The sequence below is a fragment of the Manihot esculenta genome, chromosome 14 (genome assembly GCF_001659605.2).
Source record: "Manihot esculenta cultivar AM560-2 chromosome 14, M.esculenta_v8, whole genome shotgun sequence".
Classification (NCBI taxonomy): Eukaryota; Viridiplantae; Streptophyta; class Magnoliopsida; order Malpighiales; family Euphorbiaceae; genus Manihot; species Manihot esculenta.
The window spans coordinates 9,925,247-9,947,344 of record NC_035174.2 but is presented as its reverse complement, the minus strand read 5'-3'; the positions used below and the strand labels follow the sequence as shown (position 1 = coordinate 9,947,344).

Genomic DNA, 22,098 nt, shown 5'->3' with positions numbered 1-22,098 from the left:
ATCATTCTTAGAACCTTATTCGAACTTTATATCATAGAAACTCTCTTTCATGGCTTTGTTTGGGAGACTTTAATGATTTATGTTCGAGAGAAAGAATGAGTATTTTTGTCAAATTATCTTATGCAGGGATTTAGACAGGCACTTGAGGAGCATTTTTACCAAATTATCTTATGGAGGGATTTGATTTTGAATTATTGTAAATCTTTATTTTGTTAGATGGATTCGTCGTCATGCTACTCTAGCTGCTCATACTTTGGCCAGAGAGTCTATCATGCATAATCGTCTCTCTGTTTGGGATGATATCCCTCTTTATTTAATGAAATTTTATTAATACAATCAATAATTTTGCTTTCAAAAAAACATTGAGAAGATTAACGGAACTACCTATATTCATTACTACTCGTCTGGCTTCATATCTATTCAGGAGGATTTTAACGACTAGTGAGTCTTTTTGAAAGAATCCAATTGCTTTGTCTATAGAACTGAACCTTACCGCTTGCTTGACCCATGGTTCCGGACATTTTTCCTTTTGCTCTTATCATGTCCTTCCGCAATGACATGTATGGGTGATCAGTATTCGGTTCAAATAAAAAACTGACCGAACCGAATTAATTTGAAAAATCAATTTGATTTTTTATTCATTTTGGTTTGGTTCGGTTTTTAATTTTAAAAATTTTAATTATTTCAGTTTGGTTCGATTTTAATCAGAAAAAAATAAAAAAAAATCGAACCAAACTGATTAGTGATAATAGTATATTATTTTTAATAATATAGAGAGATTAGATTATAATTAAGGTTAAAATATTTTAATTAAATTTTAAAATACTAAAAATAAAGTATAAAAAATAAAAAGTTTATTAAAAATTCAAATTGATCAAACTAAACTGAATCAGACCAATTCGATTTGATTCGATTTCTAATTAAAATCAGTTTGATTTTTATAAATATCAAAATTTTAATTTTTGGTTTATTCGGTTCGATTTAAAATCGAACCGACCGAATGCTCAGCTCTAATGACATTTACTATTCCGGCCATTTCGAAAGATAAAGTGGAGAGATCCATTTTTTAGAGAGAAAAGGAACAAAAGATCAATTTTAATCCAAATAAATAAAGAGACTTCAATAGATTTTGCGGTAACAGAACTAAATAATATTGCTACATTTAGATGGATGATGTGGCCGAAACGGAGCTATACTGTGATTAGTTAAATCTGTAAAAAAGAGAACGTCAGGTGGTGGGTGACTACGGCAGCCACTCTGACTCTCAAGTTAGTAAGTTGAAGAAAAGGGCAGTATAATATTTAGAACTCAAGAGTAATATGAGAGAACAATGTACATTTGCCTTTATGATCTTTCTCCTTTTATACTATAAGAAGATGGAGATAAATATAATATTTTCTGATAATCCGACGATGATGCGGTCAGCTGTCTGATAAGGGATATCACCAACGGATAGGTCGGTAATCCTGTAATTATAGGCGCATCGATGATATGTTAGACTATACTTAATAACAATTACTTTGAGTCGAGACTCGCCCTATCTAGGGAAGGACGAGTCTTGGTGAGAAATAGGTAAAAGAAATTTCCATCCAAGATTTAAAAGTTGGTCCATTCTTAGTCTAGGTAAAGTCCATCTTGTTGTGATAGGAATGAACAAGAACAAATAAGTTTTAACCAATGTAATAAAGATACCAATTGTTGTTCCCTCCAACAATTATTCCAATAATTACATATCCGATTTGACCTATGGACGAATATGCAAGCATATCGACATGCGGGGTCGGGAACATCCTTTCTAGGTTCGCCCTCCCCCCATATAAAAGCTCGACTCTGCCTCTCTTCCATGGCATTCAAGGACCCAAGCTTGGGGCATGAGTCGTCGTAAAGAATCGGGGGCCTTCATCTGATCCGGCAGATCTAGAGCTTTTTCCCAGTCTTGCTCGGAACATGAGGTGGACGCCCCCGCAACGAGCTTAGGCTTGTACGAAGCAGAGTTAGCCGAGTAGCTCGAGCAAGGAGTTTTATAATTAGACCGTATTATCTAATCATCAGGTTCTTATCACGTGAACCTGTCCTGTAGTGACAATTCATTACTTACTTTGGACGAGTTTTATGTAGCATTAGTTAGAAATAATTATCATCATGCCCCTATATATAGTTTGCCTTAACTAATTAAATTATCCATGTAATTTTAGAAATATATTAAAATGCATTTATATTTTTATTACGATAACTAGAAAGGACACTCAACAATTTCTCTATATTTTATCTGTTAATTCATGTGAAAAAGATTTAATTGATCTCACTTAACTTATTCCTGCCCTAAATTCTCAAATGTAATCTAAACGATTAAGACAACATAATTTCTAATCTCCAAATTCTTTTATTGTTCTCACTTAAATTTCCGATATTCTGATGCTTCTATTGATTGCAAACTTTATTCAATTGTCATCTTATTCTCCTCTTAGGGTGGTTAAAGTTCAGCATACTGGTAATAGTATTTTTTTAAAAAAATCGAAAAAAAAGAATTAATTGAGTAAATCTATAATTTTGGCAAAGCTTACGTTTTCACCACTTAAAAGTTGATGTCCAAGTTGATCTTTAACGAGTGGAGCTTCAACCAATAGCCAAACTTCTATCGTGAACTCTCGAACCAAGCAGGTAATTGGGTTTCTTATTAGCCAATCCAAGCATTATGTTTGGAGTTTATCACTCCCAGGATAATTCAATGTAGCAGCAGATTTCCCAATTTTACTTGAATTAGAAGCAAAAGTTTGAATTAAATTATCGGTTTGGCAGGGATGGCAATGTATTCTACCCCTCTATTGTTTGAAGAAAATGGTGGATAGTGAATCTATTAGCACCCATAATAAATAAATATATTTTCTTCGTTCGATTAAACTATCTTCAAATAACATCTCGTGTATTTTCTATTTAAATTACATAGTATGAAAAATTATAAAATATTTTAATAATATTAGTCTGAAATGCGTAGGAATTGATAATATATATTATTATTCTAAATTAAGTTAAAAATAGTTAATTAGTATTACTCTCATATTTAATATTGCATATCCAACTAAGGAAAAATAAAGTTACTCCCATATTAAGATATTTTAATTAAAAATAGGGAAATTAAAACAGACAAAAGAAAAAGAAATCAATAAAAATAAAGACTTGTCAATTCTCCAACAATAATCAAGCATATAGATTTTATTTAATTTTTTCTACACTACAGGAAAATTTGTAATGCCAATAAGCCTATTTATATTGTCAACCCATCACACAATAAACAACATATTCATTCCACAATGGCCAAAATAACTCCTCTTTCGACATTCCTTGTTCTTCTTCTCTTCAACCTTTCTTCTTCTTTCCCTTCTTTTTCATTGGCTGCGCCTGCACCAGATGTTTCTGTCTATGAATCTTTCCTCCAATGCTTGGACTACAACACAAACCCACAAGACCAAATCTCAGACCTCGTCTATTCCCAGGCTTATAACACTTCATTTCTTCGAGCCTATATTCGAAATGCTCGCTGGAATACCTCCACAACTCCTAAACCATTAATCATTATTACCCCAAAACAGATTCCCCATGTCCAGGCTGCTGTTGTCTGCACCAAGAAAGTTGGTTACCAACTCAAAGTCCGCAGCGGAGGCCATGACTATGAAGGGATTTCTTACGTCTCTGACGTTCCATTTTTCCTTCTTGATATGTTTAATCTTCGATCTATTAATGTAGATGTTAAAACTGAGTCTGCTTGGGTTCAAACTGGTGCTACTCTTGGTGAAGTTTACTATAGAATCTGGGAGAAAAGCAAAGTTCACGGATTCCCTGCTGGGTTTTGTCCTACTGTTGGTGTTGGTGGACATATTAGTGGGGGTGGATATGGGAACATGTTGAAGAAATATGTTTTGGCAAGTGATAATGTGCTTGACGCTCAAATCGTTGATGCTAATGGCAAGCTTTTGGATAGAAAAGCAATGGGCGAGGATCTTGTTCTGTTCCACAGATTGTTACTGTATTTAGAGTCGAAAGAACTCTTGATCAGAATGCCACGACTGATGTTGTTTACAAGTGGCAATTGGTTGCTCCAAAAACAGATAATGCTATCTTCATGAGGATGCTTGTAATACCCGGCTAGACTCCGGTATCGGAATTCCTACCGTCCGGTGGAATCTCGGATGCCGGAGACCTCTAGAAGGGTAGAATCATGTTTTATAAAAATGTTTTAATTTGTTTTATGATTTTAAGTATGAAATTTAAATGAGTTTTTGCATGAAAAGTCCTTGGAGGAAAACCCAGGTTCGGCCGTCGAAAGTCAAGTTCGGCCGCCGAACATGCATGCGTTTTGGAGGCACGTTAGGCCCCCGAAAGCATGAGTTGGGGAAGTCTAGTTTCGGCCGCCGAAAGTCAAGTTCGGCCGCCGAACATTGCATGGATGCGGGAGCGCATTCGGCCCCCGAACGTGGCCTGGCCAGCCACCTATAAAAGGGGCGCTTAGCCGAAATGGGTGAGTTTTCTCCCATTTTCGGCCACAGCAAGCTTCCAACCTTCCATTTGCAACTTTTGTGTTCTTCCTCCAAATCTCTTCCATTTTTCTTGAGTTTTAAACTCACATTGCAAGTTTTGAGCATTTAAACCAAGTTTTGGAGCTTTGGGAACTCATGAGCTCATTTTCGTGGATCTCCAAGTTTAGGTCGTCTCCCTCTCGATCTTCAAGAGGTAAGAGCCGATCTTAAGCTCCTTATGTGTTTTAAATAAGTTTTATGCGAGATCTATGGGTAGAAAGCCATGTTAGGGTATATGTTGAGTTATGGGTTAATATTAATGTTTTGAACAATGTGTGTTGATTGTGTGTGTTTGAAGTGTTGTAGTTGGGGTATATGACTGTTTGAGACCCCTAGGAACTTGTATGCATGTTTTGGTTGAGATTTATGCATGATTTGAGGTTTTGGGAGGCAAGGGGTTCATGTGAACCAAGTTTCTGCCCTTCTGGCAGAAACCAGGTTCGGCCGCCGAAGGGAGTTTCGGCCGCCGAACCCCCTTGCGGAGGCAGCATTCGGCTGCCGAAGCTTGCCCCCGAAAGAAGACTTTCGGATCTGTCTGGGAGGTTCGGCCGCCGAAGGTGCCGCCGAACCTGCCTGACTTTCGGCTCTGGAGGGACTTTCGGCCGCCGAACCTGCCGCCGAAAGTGCCCTGTTCAGCCATTTCTTGCATGATTTTATGAGATGATTTCAGGGTGTTCTAGGGGGTTTTTGGGGAGTATATTAGAGTTGTAGTTACGTATGTTTGGTCCCTCATTTGAGTCCACCTGTGTAGGTTCGGACCCGAGGAACCGAGGACCCCAGCAGTGAGTTCAGCTGCTTCGGTATTGTCAGAGTCAGCCAGAGGTGAGTGGAACGAAACTAAATCTTTTAAATTAAATGTTTTATCATGTATCATGCATCATGATTATGCAATAGGATGATTGCATTAGTTTTCACGAATATGCTGCATTGCATCGATTGTTGTTGATGTGGGTGAATGTCGGATGACCCAATTAGTCCATGACAGGAAGACCAGGCCCCATGCTACAGGCCTGGCACAGAGTAAGAAAGATCAGGCCCCATTCTACAGGCCTGGCACAGAGTAAGGAAAGACCAGGATCCCATCCTATGGTCTAGCACGGTTACGGGACTCGAAGACCAGGAGCTCAGAGGAGGCCCTGAGGAAATGGTAAGTAAAGTATGTTCTGACAGAAAAGACCAGGACCCCATTCTACAGGCCTGGCACAGAGTTGACTTGGACTAATTGGTGACAAGTTCACCCAACCCTTATGTGAATTGTCTGTGTTATGATGCATTTCATTAAAGCACAGCGTTATTATGTTTTATAGTTCTACTCACTGGGCTTTTAGCTCACCCCTCTCCCTTTAACCCCAGGCTTGCAGGTACAGTGTAGAGCAGGAGTCCGGATAGAGTAAAGAATTCATGTTATGTAATAGCTAGTAATGGACATGATCAAATTGTAATGTAATGTCTTAAGTACAGTAGTTATGTAATGATGTTTATATATGATTAGAGGTGTGCTTGACCATAGATGTTGTAATCCCTTTTTATACATGATCTTGGTTATTTTATGTCCTTATGTAAACCAACTTAGCATATGTTGTGTCACCCATTGGGGGCACTGTTGAGATCCCACGGAGGGATCAATGTTATGATCATGTTAAGTATATGTTTATGCACAGGTTGAGTTTGGTTGATGTATATGGAAAGAAAAGTTTTAATTTTTATGTATGTTTGTTGATCATGAATGGGATTAAACAGGTTTCCAGGATGTATGTTTGGCTTGCTACGGGTCCCGGCGGCCTTAAGTCGACCCGGATCCTAGCGCCGGTAGCGGTCCGATTTTCGGGTCGTTACAATGCTATTGCAGCCTATTACCTCCAACACAAACAAAAATCAGAAGACCATTAGAGCAACGATGAAGGAAATAAGCTTGTTTGTTATGCCAGCTGTAGTGTCCACAGTTGCACGTACCCATTTGCACCCACTTTGCACGTTGTTCTGTTTCTGTCCACGTTGCACGTTCTGTGTCTGCATGATTTGTTAAATTGTTGAGCATCCATTTTTCCCTCAATCCGTGAGAAACGCAATATGGCGTGATGCTCAGATTGAAAATTGTTTTTCAGTTTATTTCTTCCAGTATAAATAAGGCAATGAAATTGTAATGCAAAATGCAGTCAAGTTTTCAAAGGAATCTGAAGTTTCCTCTGTTCCAAATTTCTTCCCTTTGTTTTTTCCATAATTCTGCAGAAAAATCACAGCAATTGCAGAGGCTGTTAAATTTGCAAAATCTTCAAAGGCTAAGATCCACAGCTTTGCTTGCATCTTTTGGTGATCATATTCTGAGTCTACACTTGGTATCAGAGCCCGGGACCTAGTTTATGCCCAAATACATGCCACGACACGAAGCTTCATCATCCAGTGCTGTCCGTAGTGGTAACGGCGGCAATGGTGGTCAGACGGCAGAAACAGTAGTGAGAGCACCCGTAAGAGAAGGGGGTGTCTCTCTACAGTATCCGCTCCTAACAAAGACAAATTATGCAGCTTGGGCAATCAAGATGCAAGTATATATGCAAGCTCAAGGCGTTTGGGATGTGGTTGAGTCAGAAGATCCAGTTGATCCTCGTTCAGACCGGATTGCATTGGCGGCAATCTTTCAAGGGATCACGGAAGATACCCTGTTACAGTTGGGGGTAAAGAAATCAGCTAAAGAGGCATGGGACGCTCTCAAGGTTATGAACCTCGGTGCAGAGAGGGTCAAAGAAGTACGAGCACAAGCTCTCAGATGGGAGCTCGAAAGCATGAAGATGGAGGATGGTGAATCCGTCGATGAATTCACCGGAAAGATTGCGACAGTTGTCAACAAGCTCCGAGCTCTTAGTGAAAAGGTTGATGAAACGTATGTAGTGAAAAACATGCTACGTTCAGTGTCCCCTAAGTACCTTCAGATTGCCTCAACTATAGAGGAATTCGGGAACTTGTCTGTTAAAACAAATGAAGATGTAACTGGTTCTCTCAAAGCTCACGAGGAGAGGTTGCGGAGTTACGACTCTAGAGGAGACGAATATGTGCTACTCACTAAAGGAGAGTGGAAAGCACGAGCTGAGTCCTCAAGATCCAACGAGAAGCGCCCACAGGACGTGAGCAGAGGCCGGGGACGCGGACGTGGACATGGTAGAGGACGTGGCAGAGGTAGAGAAGGAGGTCGCGGCAGGAGTCGTGGCCCTCCTGGAACAGACTGAGGTCAGGATGATGAAGGACAACACCGTCAGAAGTTCGACATTAAAAAGGTCAGGTGTTACAATTGCAATGAATATGGCCATTTTCAATCTGATTGCAAAGCTGAAAGGAAGCCAAAAAATGAGGCACATTTAGTGGAGCAATTCGAAGAGGAATCGACATTGTTGATGCTAGAGACCAGTGAGCTGATTCACATTGGTGAAGAGAAAGGAAAAGAGCTAATGCTGAATGAAGGACAGATGCATGATTTTGAAGGTGTAGAAACAAAAGGAACCATGTGGCACTATGATACGGGGGCAAGCAACCATATGACCGGCAACAAGCAGGCCTTAACCAATCTCGATGAAACAATCAAAGGGAATGTCAAGTTTGGTGATGGTTCCGTTGTCAAGGTAGAAGGCCGAGGCACTTTAGTGTTTCAGTGCAAGAATGGAGATCATTTTAAACTAACAAATGTGTACTACATTCCTCGTTTAAGATCCAATATTATAAGTCTTGGTCAACTCGACGAATCAGGAGCAAAAGTGGTGGTGAATGGAGGAATTTTTAGAGTATATGACGCGAAAGATAGGTTGATAGCCAAGGTACACAGAGCTGAAAATCGTTTGTATACGATGAGGATGATACAAGCTAAACCGGAGTGCCACTTGACAAAGTCGTCAGAAAAATCGTGCCTATGGCATGCACGCTATGGGCACCTGAACTTTCAAGCTTTACGCAAGCTTGCACAAGAAAGCATGGTGAAAGGTTTACCGGAGATAGAAACAATGAAGGACATTTGTGAACCTTGTGTGATCAGCAAGCAACATCGCACAAGTTTCCCGAAAGCAGGAGAGTATCAAGCAACTAAACCTCTGGAACTCATGCATGGTGATCTGTGTGGGCCGATATCACCTACCACATGCGGCAGAAACAGGTATTTTCTCTTGCTCGTGGATGATTACAGTCGTTATATGTGGATTGAGATGCTCAAAAGCAAAGATGAGGTTGTTAGTGTTTTCAAGAAAGTAAAAGCTCAAATCGAAGTCCAGTCCGAATGTAAACTCAAAATGTTTAGAACAGACAGAGGAGGCGAGTTTACATCAAATGAGTTCAGCAAGTTTTGCGAGTTACACGGCATCAAACGCCAGCTCACTGCTCCTTATTCCCCACAGCAAAACGGAGTAGTAGAGCGAAGAAACCAAACTGTAGTGGAGATGATAAGGTGTCTCTTGAATAGCTCCGGAGTGCCAGCTACATATTGGGGAGAAGCTGCACGTACTACAGTATACATATTGAACAGATCATCCACAAGAAGTGTCCAAGGCATGACTCCGTATCAAGCATGGCATGGAAGACTTTCGAGTGTTCATCATATGCGTGTTTTTTGCTGCATTGCATATGCCAAGAACACAGCTCCACACTTGAGAAAATTGGATGACAGAAGCATGAAGCTGGTTTTATTGGGATATGAACCAGGGTCCAAAGCATACCGGTTATTGAATCCAAATTCTAACTGAATTGTGGTAAGTCGGGATGTTGTGTTTCAGGAAGAAGAGAAGTGGAAATGGCAAGGCCAGACGACATCAAACTTCACAACAGAAGGACCACTTGTCATCACATACAAGGAAGCACAAATGCAAGAAGACAAAAACCTCCGAAGCCAGGAACTGACGCCAGCTTCCTTATCACCTATAGCCGAGTCAAATCCAGAACATTCAGAGACAGGAGAAAGCAGCTCGGAGGGACCAAAGAGGTTCAGGACTCTTCAAGAAATTTATGACAACACAGTGGAGGTCGACCAAGACTACGGTCTTTACCTGATGTCAATTGAAGAACCAGCATCTTACCATGAAGCTGCCTGCAGTGAACATTGGCGACAAGCAATGATAGAAGAAATGGAGGCTATCCGGAGAAACGGAACATGGGAACTAGTAGAACTCCCAAAGGACCAGAGAGCTATTGGTCTGAAATGGATCTTTAAAGTAAAGAAGAATCCGGAAGGGGAGATCATTAAATATAAAGCAAGACTTGTTGCAAAAGGGTATGTGCAGAAACAAGGCATAGACTTTGAAGAAGTCTTTGCTCCCGTAGCCAGGCTGGAGACTGTGAGAGTATTACTTGCTGTAGCCGCTCAAGAAGGCTGGATAGTGCATCATATGGATGTCAAATCCGCATTCTTGAATGGTGAGATAGAAGAAGAGGTTTATGTGACACAACCAGATGGATTCATTGAACAAGGAGAGGAAGGAAAGGTTCTGAAACTACGAAAGGCCCTGTATGGTCTTAAACAGGCGCCTCGGGCATGGAATACAAAGCTAGACAAATGTTTCCAAGAGCTGGGGTTTCAAAGATGTATGATCGAACATGCAGTCTACAAAAAACATATTGGAGATGAAGTGCAGATTGTGGGAGTGTACGTAGATGATCTGATAATCATGGGCTCAAAGCCGAGAGGTGTGGAGAATTTCAAAGCCAAGATGAGAAAGATCTTCGAGATGAGTGATCTTGGGATGCTAAGCTACTACCTGGGTATAGAAGTCAAGCAAAAGCCGTATAGCATCACCCTTAACCAGTTAGGGTATGCTGAGAAGATGCTCGAGAAGCTCGGCCTGGCTGAGTGCAAGCCATGCCGGGTTCCAATGGATACACGGGTGAAGCTGAGCAAGTCAGATGGAAGTCCTCCGGTAGATGCAACACTATACAGGAGTGCAATCGGAAGTTTGAGGTATTTGGTGAACACTCGACCCGATCTTGCATATTCAGTTGGAATTGTAAGTCGTTTCATGGAAGCCCCAACAACGAAACATCTAGCAGCCGTGAAACAGATATTGCGTTATGTGAAAGGCACCTTACATCATGGGTGCTTATACAACAAGGTGGAAGAGGAAGAGTTCAAGCTAGTAGGTTATAGCGACAGTGACTTAGCCGGAGACGTGGATGATAGGAAAAGCACGACAGGGGTAATCTACTTCCTCGGTCAAAGCCCTGTCACCTGGATCTCTCAGAAGCAGAAAGTCGTAGCCTTATCCTCTTGTGAAGCTGAGTATATTGCTGCAACAGCAGGAGCTTGTCAAGGCACATGGATTAGTAGGCTGTTACATGAATTGATCGGGTGGAAAACAAACAAGTTCGTGTTAAGAGTTGATAACAAATCTGCAATTGCTCTCACAAAGAATCCTGTCCATCATAACAGAAGTAAGCACATAGACATTAAATATCATTTCATTCGAGAATGTGTTCAAAGAGGAGAAGTCGAAGTCGAATATGTCAAAACTGAAGCACAACTGGCTGACATTCTGACAAAGCCATTGTCTCGGGACAAGATCGACGAGTTGAACATGATGATCGGAATCAAAGATGTGAAGAACAAGCTTACGGGGGAGAAATGAAGGAAATAAGCTTGTTTGTTATGCCAGCTGTAGTGTCCACAGTTGCACGTACCCATTTGCACCCACTTTGCACGTTGTTCTGTTTCTGTCCACGTTGCACGTTCTGTGTCTGCATGATTTGTTAAATTGTTGAGCATCCATTTTTCCCTCAATCCGTGAGAAACGCAATATGGCGTGATGCTCAGATTGAAAATTGTTTTTCAGTTTATTTCTTCCGGTATAAATAAGGCAATGAAATTGTAATGCAAAATGCAGTCAAGTTTTCAAAGGAATCTGAAGTTTCCTCTGTTCCAAATTTCTTCCCTTTGTTTTTTCCATAATTCTGCAGAAAAATCACAGCAATTGCAGAGGCTGTTAAATTTGCAAAATCTTCAAAGGCTAAGATCCACAGCTTTGCTTGCATCTTTTGGTGATCATATTCTGAGTCTACAAACGATTGTGGCTTTATATTTAGGAAAAGCTGATACCCTTGTCTCCTTATTAGGCAAAGAGTTCCCTGAATTGGGATTGAAGAAAGAGAATTGCAATGAAACAAGCTGGATTCAGTCTGTTCTTTGGTCGGCAAATCACGATATCGGAACATCCCCTGATGTTCTGCTTGATAGAGATCTTGACTCTGCCAGTTTCCTCAAGAGAAAATCAGATTATGTGCAAACGCCAATACCAAAAGACAAGCTAAATTTGATTTTTCAAAAGATGATTGAAGTGGGAAAAACTGGAATGGTCTTTAATCCTTACGGCGGAAGAATGAGTGAAATTCCGGCGACAAAAACTCCATTTCCACATAGAGATGGGAACTTGTTCAAAATCCAATATTCAGTGAACTGGCAAGATGCAGGAACTACTGCAGAAAAAGGGTAGTTGAAGGAGGCAAGGGATCTCTATAGCTATATGACCCCATTTGTATCCAAGGATCCAAGGCGTGCATTTTTGAACTATAGGGATCTTGATATTGGTGTGATGAAAGCTGGTGAAAATAGCTATAAGGAAGGTAGGGTTTATGGGAATAAGTATTTTAATCAAAATTTTGATAGGCTGGTGAAAGTGAAGACTGCAATTGATCCAGAGAATTTCTTCAGGAATGAACAAAGTATCCCTACTCTTCCAGCAAAGTTATAGAAGATTATATTGATGATTAATTTAAGCACAAGTAACGCAAGCTTATGGTCTATTATGATTAAATTTTTTGCATGAATATGGGTGATTAATCTTTCATGATATTGAGATGTTATTTATAATTTACTATTTGCCTGATATATATTTACCAAAATTTTTAAATTCGGCCTATCAATGAACCGGATAAGAATTCAAAATTCAATTAGATTTAACCAAATCAATAATAATTAATTTTTTTATATATTTTTATAAATAAATTTAAGTAAATTTAATAATTTTAAATTCAATAACAAATATAATAAAATTAATAATAATGCCACTTTTTCGAGGTGGAATATCTTATCTCGGCTCAGTATTTTACTTACATAGATTCTTTTTGGACTAGTACCGCCCTAAGTGCCTAATCAGAAGCATATATATAAGGGTTTAAATTTTGATAGCTACGAACATAAAATTCTTTTAAGGTTTAATCGGTGAATGCGATTCGATTTAAAATACTTAAATTAAATTGTTTGAATTTCAATTCGATCACCATTCAACCGGTTCCAACTCGATCACCATTCAATCGATTCATTTTAATTTTTATCGATTTTTTTAAAAAGAGAGTTTATTATTCATATCGAACTAAACCATAATTAAATATCTGTGTTATGACATTATAAAATTAGTTTGAGCCGGATCATAAATTTTAGTATTAATATGAAAGATGACTGATGAATCAATCACCACGTTTCAAATTTTAAGATTGGATGTAATTGGTAGGCATGCTAATTAGATTTAATTTTGAACCTAATATTTTAAGTGTTTTTTCTGAATTAAAAATTATTAAATTAAATTAATATTAGTAAAAAGAGAAAAATAATTATTCAAAAAACATGAAAAAAATGTAATAAACAGAAGTTTCACTAGCGGGTACCTTTTTAAAATCCCTATTAGAAACATATTTATTTTATAAAATAAAAAATTTAGTCCTTCTCTTTGTTCTGTAAAAAGAAAATGTTAATCAACTTTGTCTTAGCTTTGCTCAAAATAACTAAAATTGTATGAATAGTTTAAATTATAAGCATTAAATAATTTGAATAATTAAAATATCAAGAACTAAATATTATTATAAATATTTAAGGCAAGATATAAAGTCTATGGAGTTTTATTTTATAGAATACATTGATATTTTAATTAGGTTTTATTTTATTTTACGATAATAATTATAAAATAGATATATTATTTTAGTTAGGGCTGTAAATGAGCCAAGCTATTCGTGAGCTATTCGAGACTCGACTCGATAAAAGCTCGACCGAGTTCGGCTCGTTTTTTAAACGAGTCAAGCTCGAGCTCAATTTTGAGGCTCGTCACTTAAACGAGCTGAGCTCGTTTAAGTGACGAGCTGAGCTTGAGCTCAATAGTATTCGGCTCGTTAAGGCTCGCGAGCTGGCTCGTTTTTAGGCTCGCGAGCTGGCTCGCGAGCTGGCTCGTTTTTAGGCTCGCGAGCTGGCTCGTTGAGAAGGCTCGCGAGCAGACTCGTTAAATAGGCTCGTGAGTAATATTGTTTAAATAAATTGGTAAACTAATTCGTTAAATAAATTTATGAACAAGTTCATATATTATTAAAAAAATAAAAATAACTATAAAGTTATAAAATTTAAACTATTATAAATAATTGAAAATTATAGTATTGAAAATTACAAATAATTAAGATTAATTATTATAATTAGTATTCTTTAAAATTAAATTATAAAAATTTTTTGTATATAATTATTATAATAAGATTCCATAAAATTAATGTATAATCACAAATAATTAATATTAATTATTATAATAAGTATTCTTTAAAATTATAGTACTACATGATAAATTGAGTTGTAAAAATTATATACATTTTAAAATTAAAGTATAATTATATAATTAAGCATACAATATAAAAGATGATAATAATTATCAAAGTATATTAATAATAATTAATTAAGGTTATATGGATGTTGAAGTTGAAATTCAAGTTAACTAATTGAACAAGCATGAAGATTATTATGAAGATAATTAAATTATATTAGCTTGTTTCAACTGTTGGAAGTTGGAATCAACTTTATTCGTTTGATATTAAATTTTGTGTGTAATCTAATTTTATTATGTTGTTGAATTTATATTTATTTATGTTATTTTAGTTATAAATTGTGTTATGTAATTTTTTTTATGTATACTTTTTTTATATTATTTAAATTAATGATGATTAAAAACTGATTAAAGTGTAATTATTAATTCGAGCTCGAGCCTGAACTTGAGCTCAAACCAAACTTTTTAATTTTGAGTTCAGTCTCGAGTTTTTTTAACGAGTTTCTTAATCGAGCTTTCCGAATTCGAGTTTGAGTTTTATTAACGAGCTTCTTAATCGAGCTTTTCGAGTTCGAGCTCGAATCAGGCTCGTTATTAAATCGAACGAGCCTTTCACGAGTCGAGCTCGATTATAATATTTAATTCTCGAGCCGAGCTCGAATCAAATATTAGAGCTCGAGTCGAGCTCGAACTCGAACTCGAGCTTTCAAACTTTTTTAATAAACGAGCTTGAACTTTACAAAACTCGGCTCGGCTCGGTTCGATTACACCTCTAATTTTAGCAAAGTAAATATCATCGATAAATTAATATATACTAAACTTTTAACTAAATTTACTTTATAAAATATTTTTAAAATAACTGCATATATAAAATATATTTAAATATATATTTAAAATAATAATATATATAAAATAATCGAGTACAATATATTTACTATAAAATTTTTATAATTATTAATATAAAATAAAATTTATTTATAGTTAAGAGTGTGAATTATATATTTAATAATTGATTGCTCCCAACACTATCTCTAGCATCAAGTGTAAAATATTGGTAATTGAGACTTTTATAATTTTGATAAAAATAAAATAAAATAAATATTCAGCGGTAATTTAAAATTAATTTAAGTAAATTTGATTTGAATTGAATATAAATCAACTATTAAAATATAAAAATAAGAGGGAGCAATATTAAATAATTAAAATTAAAAATTTATATCCATTTAATTTAATTTTTAATAATTTTATTAATATCCATCATAATTTGAAAATGGAGTACACAATTCAACTGGTAATTTAATATAGGGAAAATTATTTTTTAGTCTCTGAGATTTAATGTAATTAACATTTCTGTCTCTCTATTTTGGCGACCCAACACTTAAGTCATTCACTTTCTCTTCCGTCCAAATTTGTAGTCCTTCCGTTCATTTAAACCGTTTGATCAAAGAGTCAAATGTGAGAGATGATAATTTTTTCCAAAAATAACATTCTATCAACGTAAAATTTCTATTTTTTTTCTCTTTCATGTTTTCTCCAATTGCAGAAAGGGTAGGAAGAAGAAAAAGAAGAAGAAAGGGTAGGAAGAAGAAGAAGAAGAAAGGGTAGGAAAAAGAAGAAGAAGAAGAAGAAGAAGAAAGGGTAGGAAGAAGAAGAAGAAGAAGAAGAAGAAGAAGAAGTTAAAAAAATGGTAGAAAGAAGAAGAAGAAAAAGTTGCAAAAAGGATAGAAAGACGAAGAAGAAGAAAAAGAAGTTGCAGAAAGGGTAGGAAGAAGAAGAAGAAGAAGAAGAAAAAGAAGAAGAAGAAGAAGAAGAATAAGAAGAATAAGAAGAAGAAGAAGAATAAGAAGAATAATAAGAAGAAGAAGACGAAGAGGTATTTGGATTTGGATTTTGTAATTTTAAAATAGCAGGATTTTTAGTGAGGGTTAATTTTGTCAATTCACGTGTCCCAAACGGCTATTTTGGACGGAAGGACTACGAATTTAAACAGAAAAGAAAGTGAGGGACTTAAGTGTTTGATCGCCAAAATAGAGGGACAGAAATATTAATTATGTTAAATGTCAGAAATTAAAAAATAATTTTTCCTTTAATATAAAAATCAAATTACTAATTGTTATATTGGGTTCAAGAAAAAGCCAGCGAATTCCATAATCAAGTACATAAGTTTATATAAATTTATAATCATGCAATGTATTAATTTACTTTTTTTTTTCCTGTAAAAAAGAGTGACGTAATTAATGACGGTAAATAACAGTCTGGACTCATGGGTTGGGCCACAAACTTTAACTTCCGCATTAGAGACGTCTCGTGAGTCGGTCAAAATTTATTTCCATTATTTTAATTTTTTGTTTTTAATTTTATTTTATTCAAAAAATGAACAAACATATCGCCAAATCCACGGGCTGACGAGCATTCGCTGAATTGCGAGATTCCAGTTTCCTGAATTTAATAAACAAACGTTGTCGTTCTGTTTTTCCATTTCTCTCCTTCATCCCCACTTGCCATGAATGCGCCAAGTATATATTCCATCCACACGACACAGCATAACACAATCATTTTCATCAATGGCGAACTCAACAAATTTTTGTGCCTTGCTTCTTGCTCTTATCTTATACCTTTCTTCTTTTACATGGGCTGCCATTGATGTTTCAGTCTATGAATCCTTCCTTCAATGTCTGCAAAACAATACAAACCCACAAGACCACATCTCAGACTTTGTCTATTCCCAGACAAACGCATCTTACACTTCAGTTCTTCAAGCCTACATTCGAAACGCTCGATTGATTAACTCCACTACCCCAAAACCAAAACCTTTAATCATTTTAGCCCCTACACAGATTTCCCATGTCCAAGCCTCTGTTATCTGCTCCAAAAAGGTTGGTTACCAACTCAAAATCCGCAGTGGCGGCCATGATTATGAAGGGATTTCTTATAGCTCTGACGATCCCTTTTTCCTTCTTGATATGTTTAATCTTCGATCTGTTGATGTAGATGTTAAAAATGAGTCTGCTTGGGTTCAAACTGGTGCTACTCTTGGGGAAGTTTATTATAGAATCTGGGAGAAAAGCAAAGCTCATGGATTCCCAGCTGGGATTTGTCCAACTGTTGGTGTCGGTGGGCATTTTAGTGGGGGTGGTTATGGGAACATGTTGAGGAAATTTGGTTTGGCAGTGGATAACGTGCTTGATGCTCAAATAGTTGATGCTAATGGCAAGCTTTTGGATAGAAAAGCAATGGGTGAGGATCTGTTTTGGGCTATTCGTGGGGGTGGAGGAGCAAGTTTTGGTGTTATAATCTCTTACAAGATCAAGCTTGTTCTTGTTCCTGAGATTGTTACTGTTTTCAAGGTTGAAAGATTTATTGAAGATAATGCTACTGATGTTGCTTATAAGTGGCAACTTGTTGCTCCGAAAACAGATAAAAATCTCTTCATGAGGATGCTTTTGCAGCCTGTAACCTCCAAGACAAAGAAAAAGCAGAAGACCATTAGAGTATCTGTTTATGCTTTGTATTTAGGAGAAGCTGATACTCTTGTGTCTTTATTGGGCAAAGAATTCCCTGAATTGGGGTTGAAAAAGGAGAATTGTAACGAGACGAGTTGGATTCGGTCTGTTGTCTGGTGGGCTAACTCCGATCATGTAACATCCCCCAAAGATCTACTTGATAGAAATCTTAACTCGGCCAAATTCTTGAAGAGGAAATCAGATTATGTGCAGACACCAATATCCAAAGATGGGTTGAAATGGATTTGGCAAAGGATGATTGAATTGGGAAAGACTGGATTAGTTTTCAATCCTTATGGTGGAAGAATGGATGAAATTTCTTCCTCAGATGCTCCATTTCCACATCGGGCTGGGAATTTATTCAAGATCCAGTATTCAGTGAATTGGGAACAAGCAGGAAGCAAAGCAGAGAACGAATACTTAACTCAAATAAGGAAGCTTTACAGCTATATGACCCCATTTGTGTCCAAAAATCCAAGAAGTGCATTCTTGAACTACAGAGATCTTGACATTGGTGTGATGGAAGCTGGTAAAAACAGCTATGAAGAGGGTAGCGTTTATGGGATCAAGTACTTCAAAGGAAACTTTGATAGATTGGTGAAAGTGAAGACTGTAATTGATCCGGAGAATTTCTTCAGGAATGAACAGAGCATCCCTACTCTTTCAAGTAAGGCATAGAAGATTTTAGTGGTGATTATGTTCTACATTGTAATCCAAATATCGTGTCCTTCAATTGTTAAAATCCCATTTCCCTTTGGATAAGCTAAAAATCCTGCATGATGGGAGATGGTGTGTTTTATGGGTGCAGATTTTCCTTCTAATCATAGTGATTGGACCAAGTAAGGTAAAAGAAAGCTCATAAATTGAGTTTTTCTTTGAGAAAATTCTAGGAAATTATGATTTTTCAATGTAGTTGCAATTGCAAAAGCGTTAATATGAGAATGCGTGGATTTTTTTTACACTGACTTGTGCTGGATTTTTCACAAGTTGGTCTGCACACATGGGTAGGACCCGTGAGCCAATTAATGCTCGATCAAATAATTTGCCTGTGAAAGCTGCAACTTTCCGTCCTGATCGATTGATAGGCACCTGCCTAACGTCCATTTTTAACCCAAAAAACAAGGAATTGTTAATTACACGTCGATGGGGTCCTTTGAAGGTACCCTGAGGATAATGATTTGATCAAATAGGAAATAATTTCCTGTCTTCCTGACTGCTTTTACTGGTGTACTGGTATTGCATGTGAGCTGTTTGATGGTAATCCTCAATGGGTGGACTGTTTATTCACCTATCGAGACTACTCAGCTCTCCATTCGTTTGCTGTTCTTGTGACTTTGTTTGTTTGGTTGTGGCAGGAGGGTACTCAGGCGTAGATGTGGGCAGAGATTCAAGGTCCATCGTCAAGCTAATAATAGGTGTAATAATATATTTACTCAGCTTTTAGTGAAGGATTTCATTCATAGCCATAAATCTTTTTGTCCTGTAAAGGACGCTCCAGAATGCTTATACGGAAAGCTGGACTTTCTCATTTGTAATTTATACGGGAAGAAGGAAGGAATTTTGGATCTTATACAACTTAAACCTGCCGAAAAACCTGCCCACACTACTCTTGCTATAAACGGCCAACCACCATTACTTCTTTGGCAAATGATCCATATTGTAATTTTTAAAATATAAATCAATCGGATTAACAATTAATTATTTTGTTAATTAGGATTAATCAATGGAATCCCTCCCTAAGTTGCTTAGAGAAAAAATTTTATTTATTATTTTTCATTTTTCCTTAAAGTAGGTCTTCATTTTTTGGTGTGGCGGCCGCCCTTGCCCTTTCTGGATGGGTGGCTCATCCATCCTTGTCTAAATGTGAGTTTGTTTTTCTTGTCTAAATGTGGGTTTGTTTTCTTTTTCATTCCGGTGAGATTGTAGACATCCTTTTTTGTTGCTTGGTTTCAGCAGTTGGTGCTTTCGTGTGAAAACTTTTAGTGTTTTTGCCTTGGTTATTTTTCTTGTGGCTTTATTTTTGTTTGCCTATGCAAGTGGCTAACGCTCCTAAGATCCCTATTCTTGAATTTATTTCAGAGTGTTGTGAGGGTGACGATAGGTGTCTCTTTCCTCCCATTAGTTGTTAAGCTTATATTTAGGGCTGCGAAATCAATCGGTTCGATTTCGAATTGAATCACATTGAAAATTCAATTTTAAAAATATTAAAAATTAAATCAAATCGATTATTTAAATATAATTAAATCGAACCAAATCGATAAATTCCAATTTGATTCAATTCAGTTTTTAACAAATTGAAACTAATAAAAATAAGACATTTTAATTCAAAAGTCATGGGCCAAATTTATAGCAAATAATTAAATATCCAAATTAACAACAAAAAAGCAATGCTTAAATGTTAATACCCATTAACATCTCATTAAAATAATAATATCAATACACAAATTAACAATAAATAATTAAATAAATCTCAGCTGAAAGTAAAAAAAGTGAAATTTGTTGAAAGAGAGAGATAGAAGTTTGAATCTATATCAACAAGCACCTTCAGATCTATACATGGAATGAAATCAACACAAATAACAAGAACTTTCGGTTCCTGATTTGCATTTTACATTTTCGTCTATGAAATGTCTTTCTCCTTTATCTGAGGAGTTGTCTTTTACTTTATCCGAAGAGTTGTCTTTTCCTTCATCGCGAGGAGCCTTCTTCTTCATTGTTAGGAGTTGTTTTCTTTGTCTAGAGGAGTAGCTTTCATCGCATGAGAGTGCAGCCCTTCAACTTATCGTGAGAGACAAAGAAGAAGACAAAATTGAAAGGGTAAAGATATAATTCTGTGAGGTGAAAAACTAAGAATGTAGTGAGAAGGAAGAGAGAGCATGGTGTGGAGAGGGGTGGAGTGAAATAGGCGGCAGAAGATAAATAAAGGAGGAGATTAGCTTTCATCTTTTATATATATATATATATATATATGAGCGGTTTGATTTGATTTTTTTATTAATTTTAATTAATTTCGAACCAAATTAAAATATCGAAATATTTTAAAATTAATAAACAAATAGACTAAATAACCGAACCGAATAAAAATTTCAGTTCGATTTATTTTGATTTTTTAGTTAAAACCAAAAAGTGCAAGCTCCTACATATAGTGGATTCTCTTTAATTTTTTACGGTGGTCGAATTTTCCTTTTTGTGTCAAGTAAGTTTTCACCATCTGTTTAGATTTGAGTTGTATGTGCCTTAGGCTCTATTTTCTCCTTAACTAGAAGCTGCAATGATTGGAGTTTCTCTCAAGAAGGAAAGAGCGACACTTTGTACTTAAATGGTTTTCTCCATATATTTTCAAGTTGTCTCCTACAATCTATTATTTGGGAAAGTTCTAAGTTTCTACAATGTAATAGACTTGAATGGCATGTGTTTTCTGATGAAAGATAATTATGAGATTATTATTGTCGAGTCTGGACTTGAGTCACTTGTACATGTGTCCTAAAATTTATATATTGGGATTTCTTTGGATTTATTTTTGTACGTTGAGCCTTTGGTTATTTCTCCGGTTGATTCTCCTTATACAGGCCTTGGACTTACCCTTCTAATGAATGAAGTTACTTTTGAGAAAAGAAAAGAAAATTTTAATTTTTTAAAAAAAAATATAATATCATATTATTAGCCATTCAAACTCAAAGTATTCCAAATACAATAGGTGAAATTAACCATTCCACCTAATATATTATCGAATGGAAAGTTCGAGTTAACTCATAAACAACACTATTAGCCGATTGAAGAACATAAAAAAATTGATTTCAAAAAAAAATATATATAATAATTTAATATAGTTGAAAATATATTTCTGTATGAATATAATATTATTTAATTATCCTATATACTTAATTTAATTATTGTTGATAATATTTTTTATATTTATCTAATATGTTTTTATAATTTTAAATATATTTTTATGTAAAATTTTAATTTAAAAAAAGAAATTTATAATTAATAAAATTTTAAAAAAATAATATAATCTAAATAAAAATATCACCAATTACCAACCGATAAAAAACAATTCTCAATATAAAGTTAATAAAAAATAATAATCCATTCTAGATTATTATTACCAACTAACCAAAAACCAAGTGGGCTCTGCAAAACTAATTAAAAGGCTGTTTGGGGTCAAGACGGGGCGTGCCAGTTGATCCGCTAAAGACTGAACAGACCTCCAACGAGAAGAAATTAGATTTACGTGAAAGGTAACTTTAATTTATATATATATATATATATATATATTGATAAATCTTTTCCTCCTCCTGGTCCATGATAGATATGATTTTCTTCTGGGTCCCTTCTTGCTGGGCTCCCTGGTGGGTCTCTCCGTGTTCTACCTGGTGAAAGGACCTGTAAAATAAGAAAGAATGGTCAGGGGCCTATCGGGGGTGCCCCGGTGGAGGCCCTCCGACGCTCGAGTCAGGTTTCATGCGTAAGAGTAATGTATTTAGG

The 22,098-nt window shown here is 36.3% G+C and overlaps 1 protein-coding gene and 1 pseudogene across 1 annotated transcript; both read left to right on the top strand.

Annotated features, from left to right (window-relative positions):
• Positions 1 to 3,311: 3,311 nt before the first annotated feature.
• Positions 3,312 to 12,283, top strand: LOC110600503 (annotated as a pseudogene).
• Positions 12,284 to 16,536: 4,253 nt separating this feature from the next.
• Positions 16,537 to 19,183, top strand: LOC110600115 (berberine bridge enzyme-like 21). The gene is made up of 2 exons (XM_021736856.2): positions 16,537 to 18,277; positions 18,966 to 19,183. Exons 1-2 carry the CDS (start codon positions 16,615 to 16,617, stop codon positions 19,052 to 19,054), a joined length of 1,752 nt encoding a protein of 583 aa, XP_021592548.1. The 5' UTR covers positions 16,537 to 16,614; the 3' UTR covers positions 19,055 to 19,183.
• The last annotated feature ends 2,915 nt before the right edge of the window (positions 19,184 to 22,098 follow it).

Excerpts from the sequence above, each read along its gene's own strand:
- LOC110600115 (XM_021736856.2), top strand. The coding sequence starts at position 16,615 with ATGCGCCAAGTATATATTCCATCCACACGACACAGCATAACACAATCA. Across the intron at positions 18,278-18,965 it reads GAGCATCCCTACTCTTTCAA|GAGGGTACTCAGGCGTAGAT; the intron begins GTAAGGCATAGA and ends TGGTTGTGGCAG.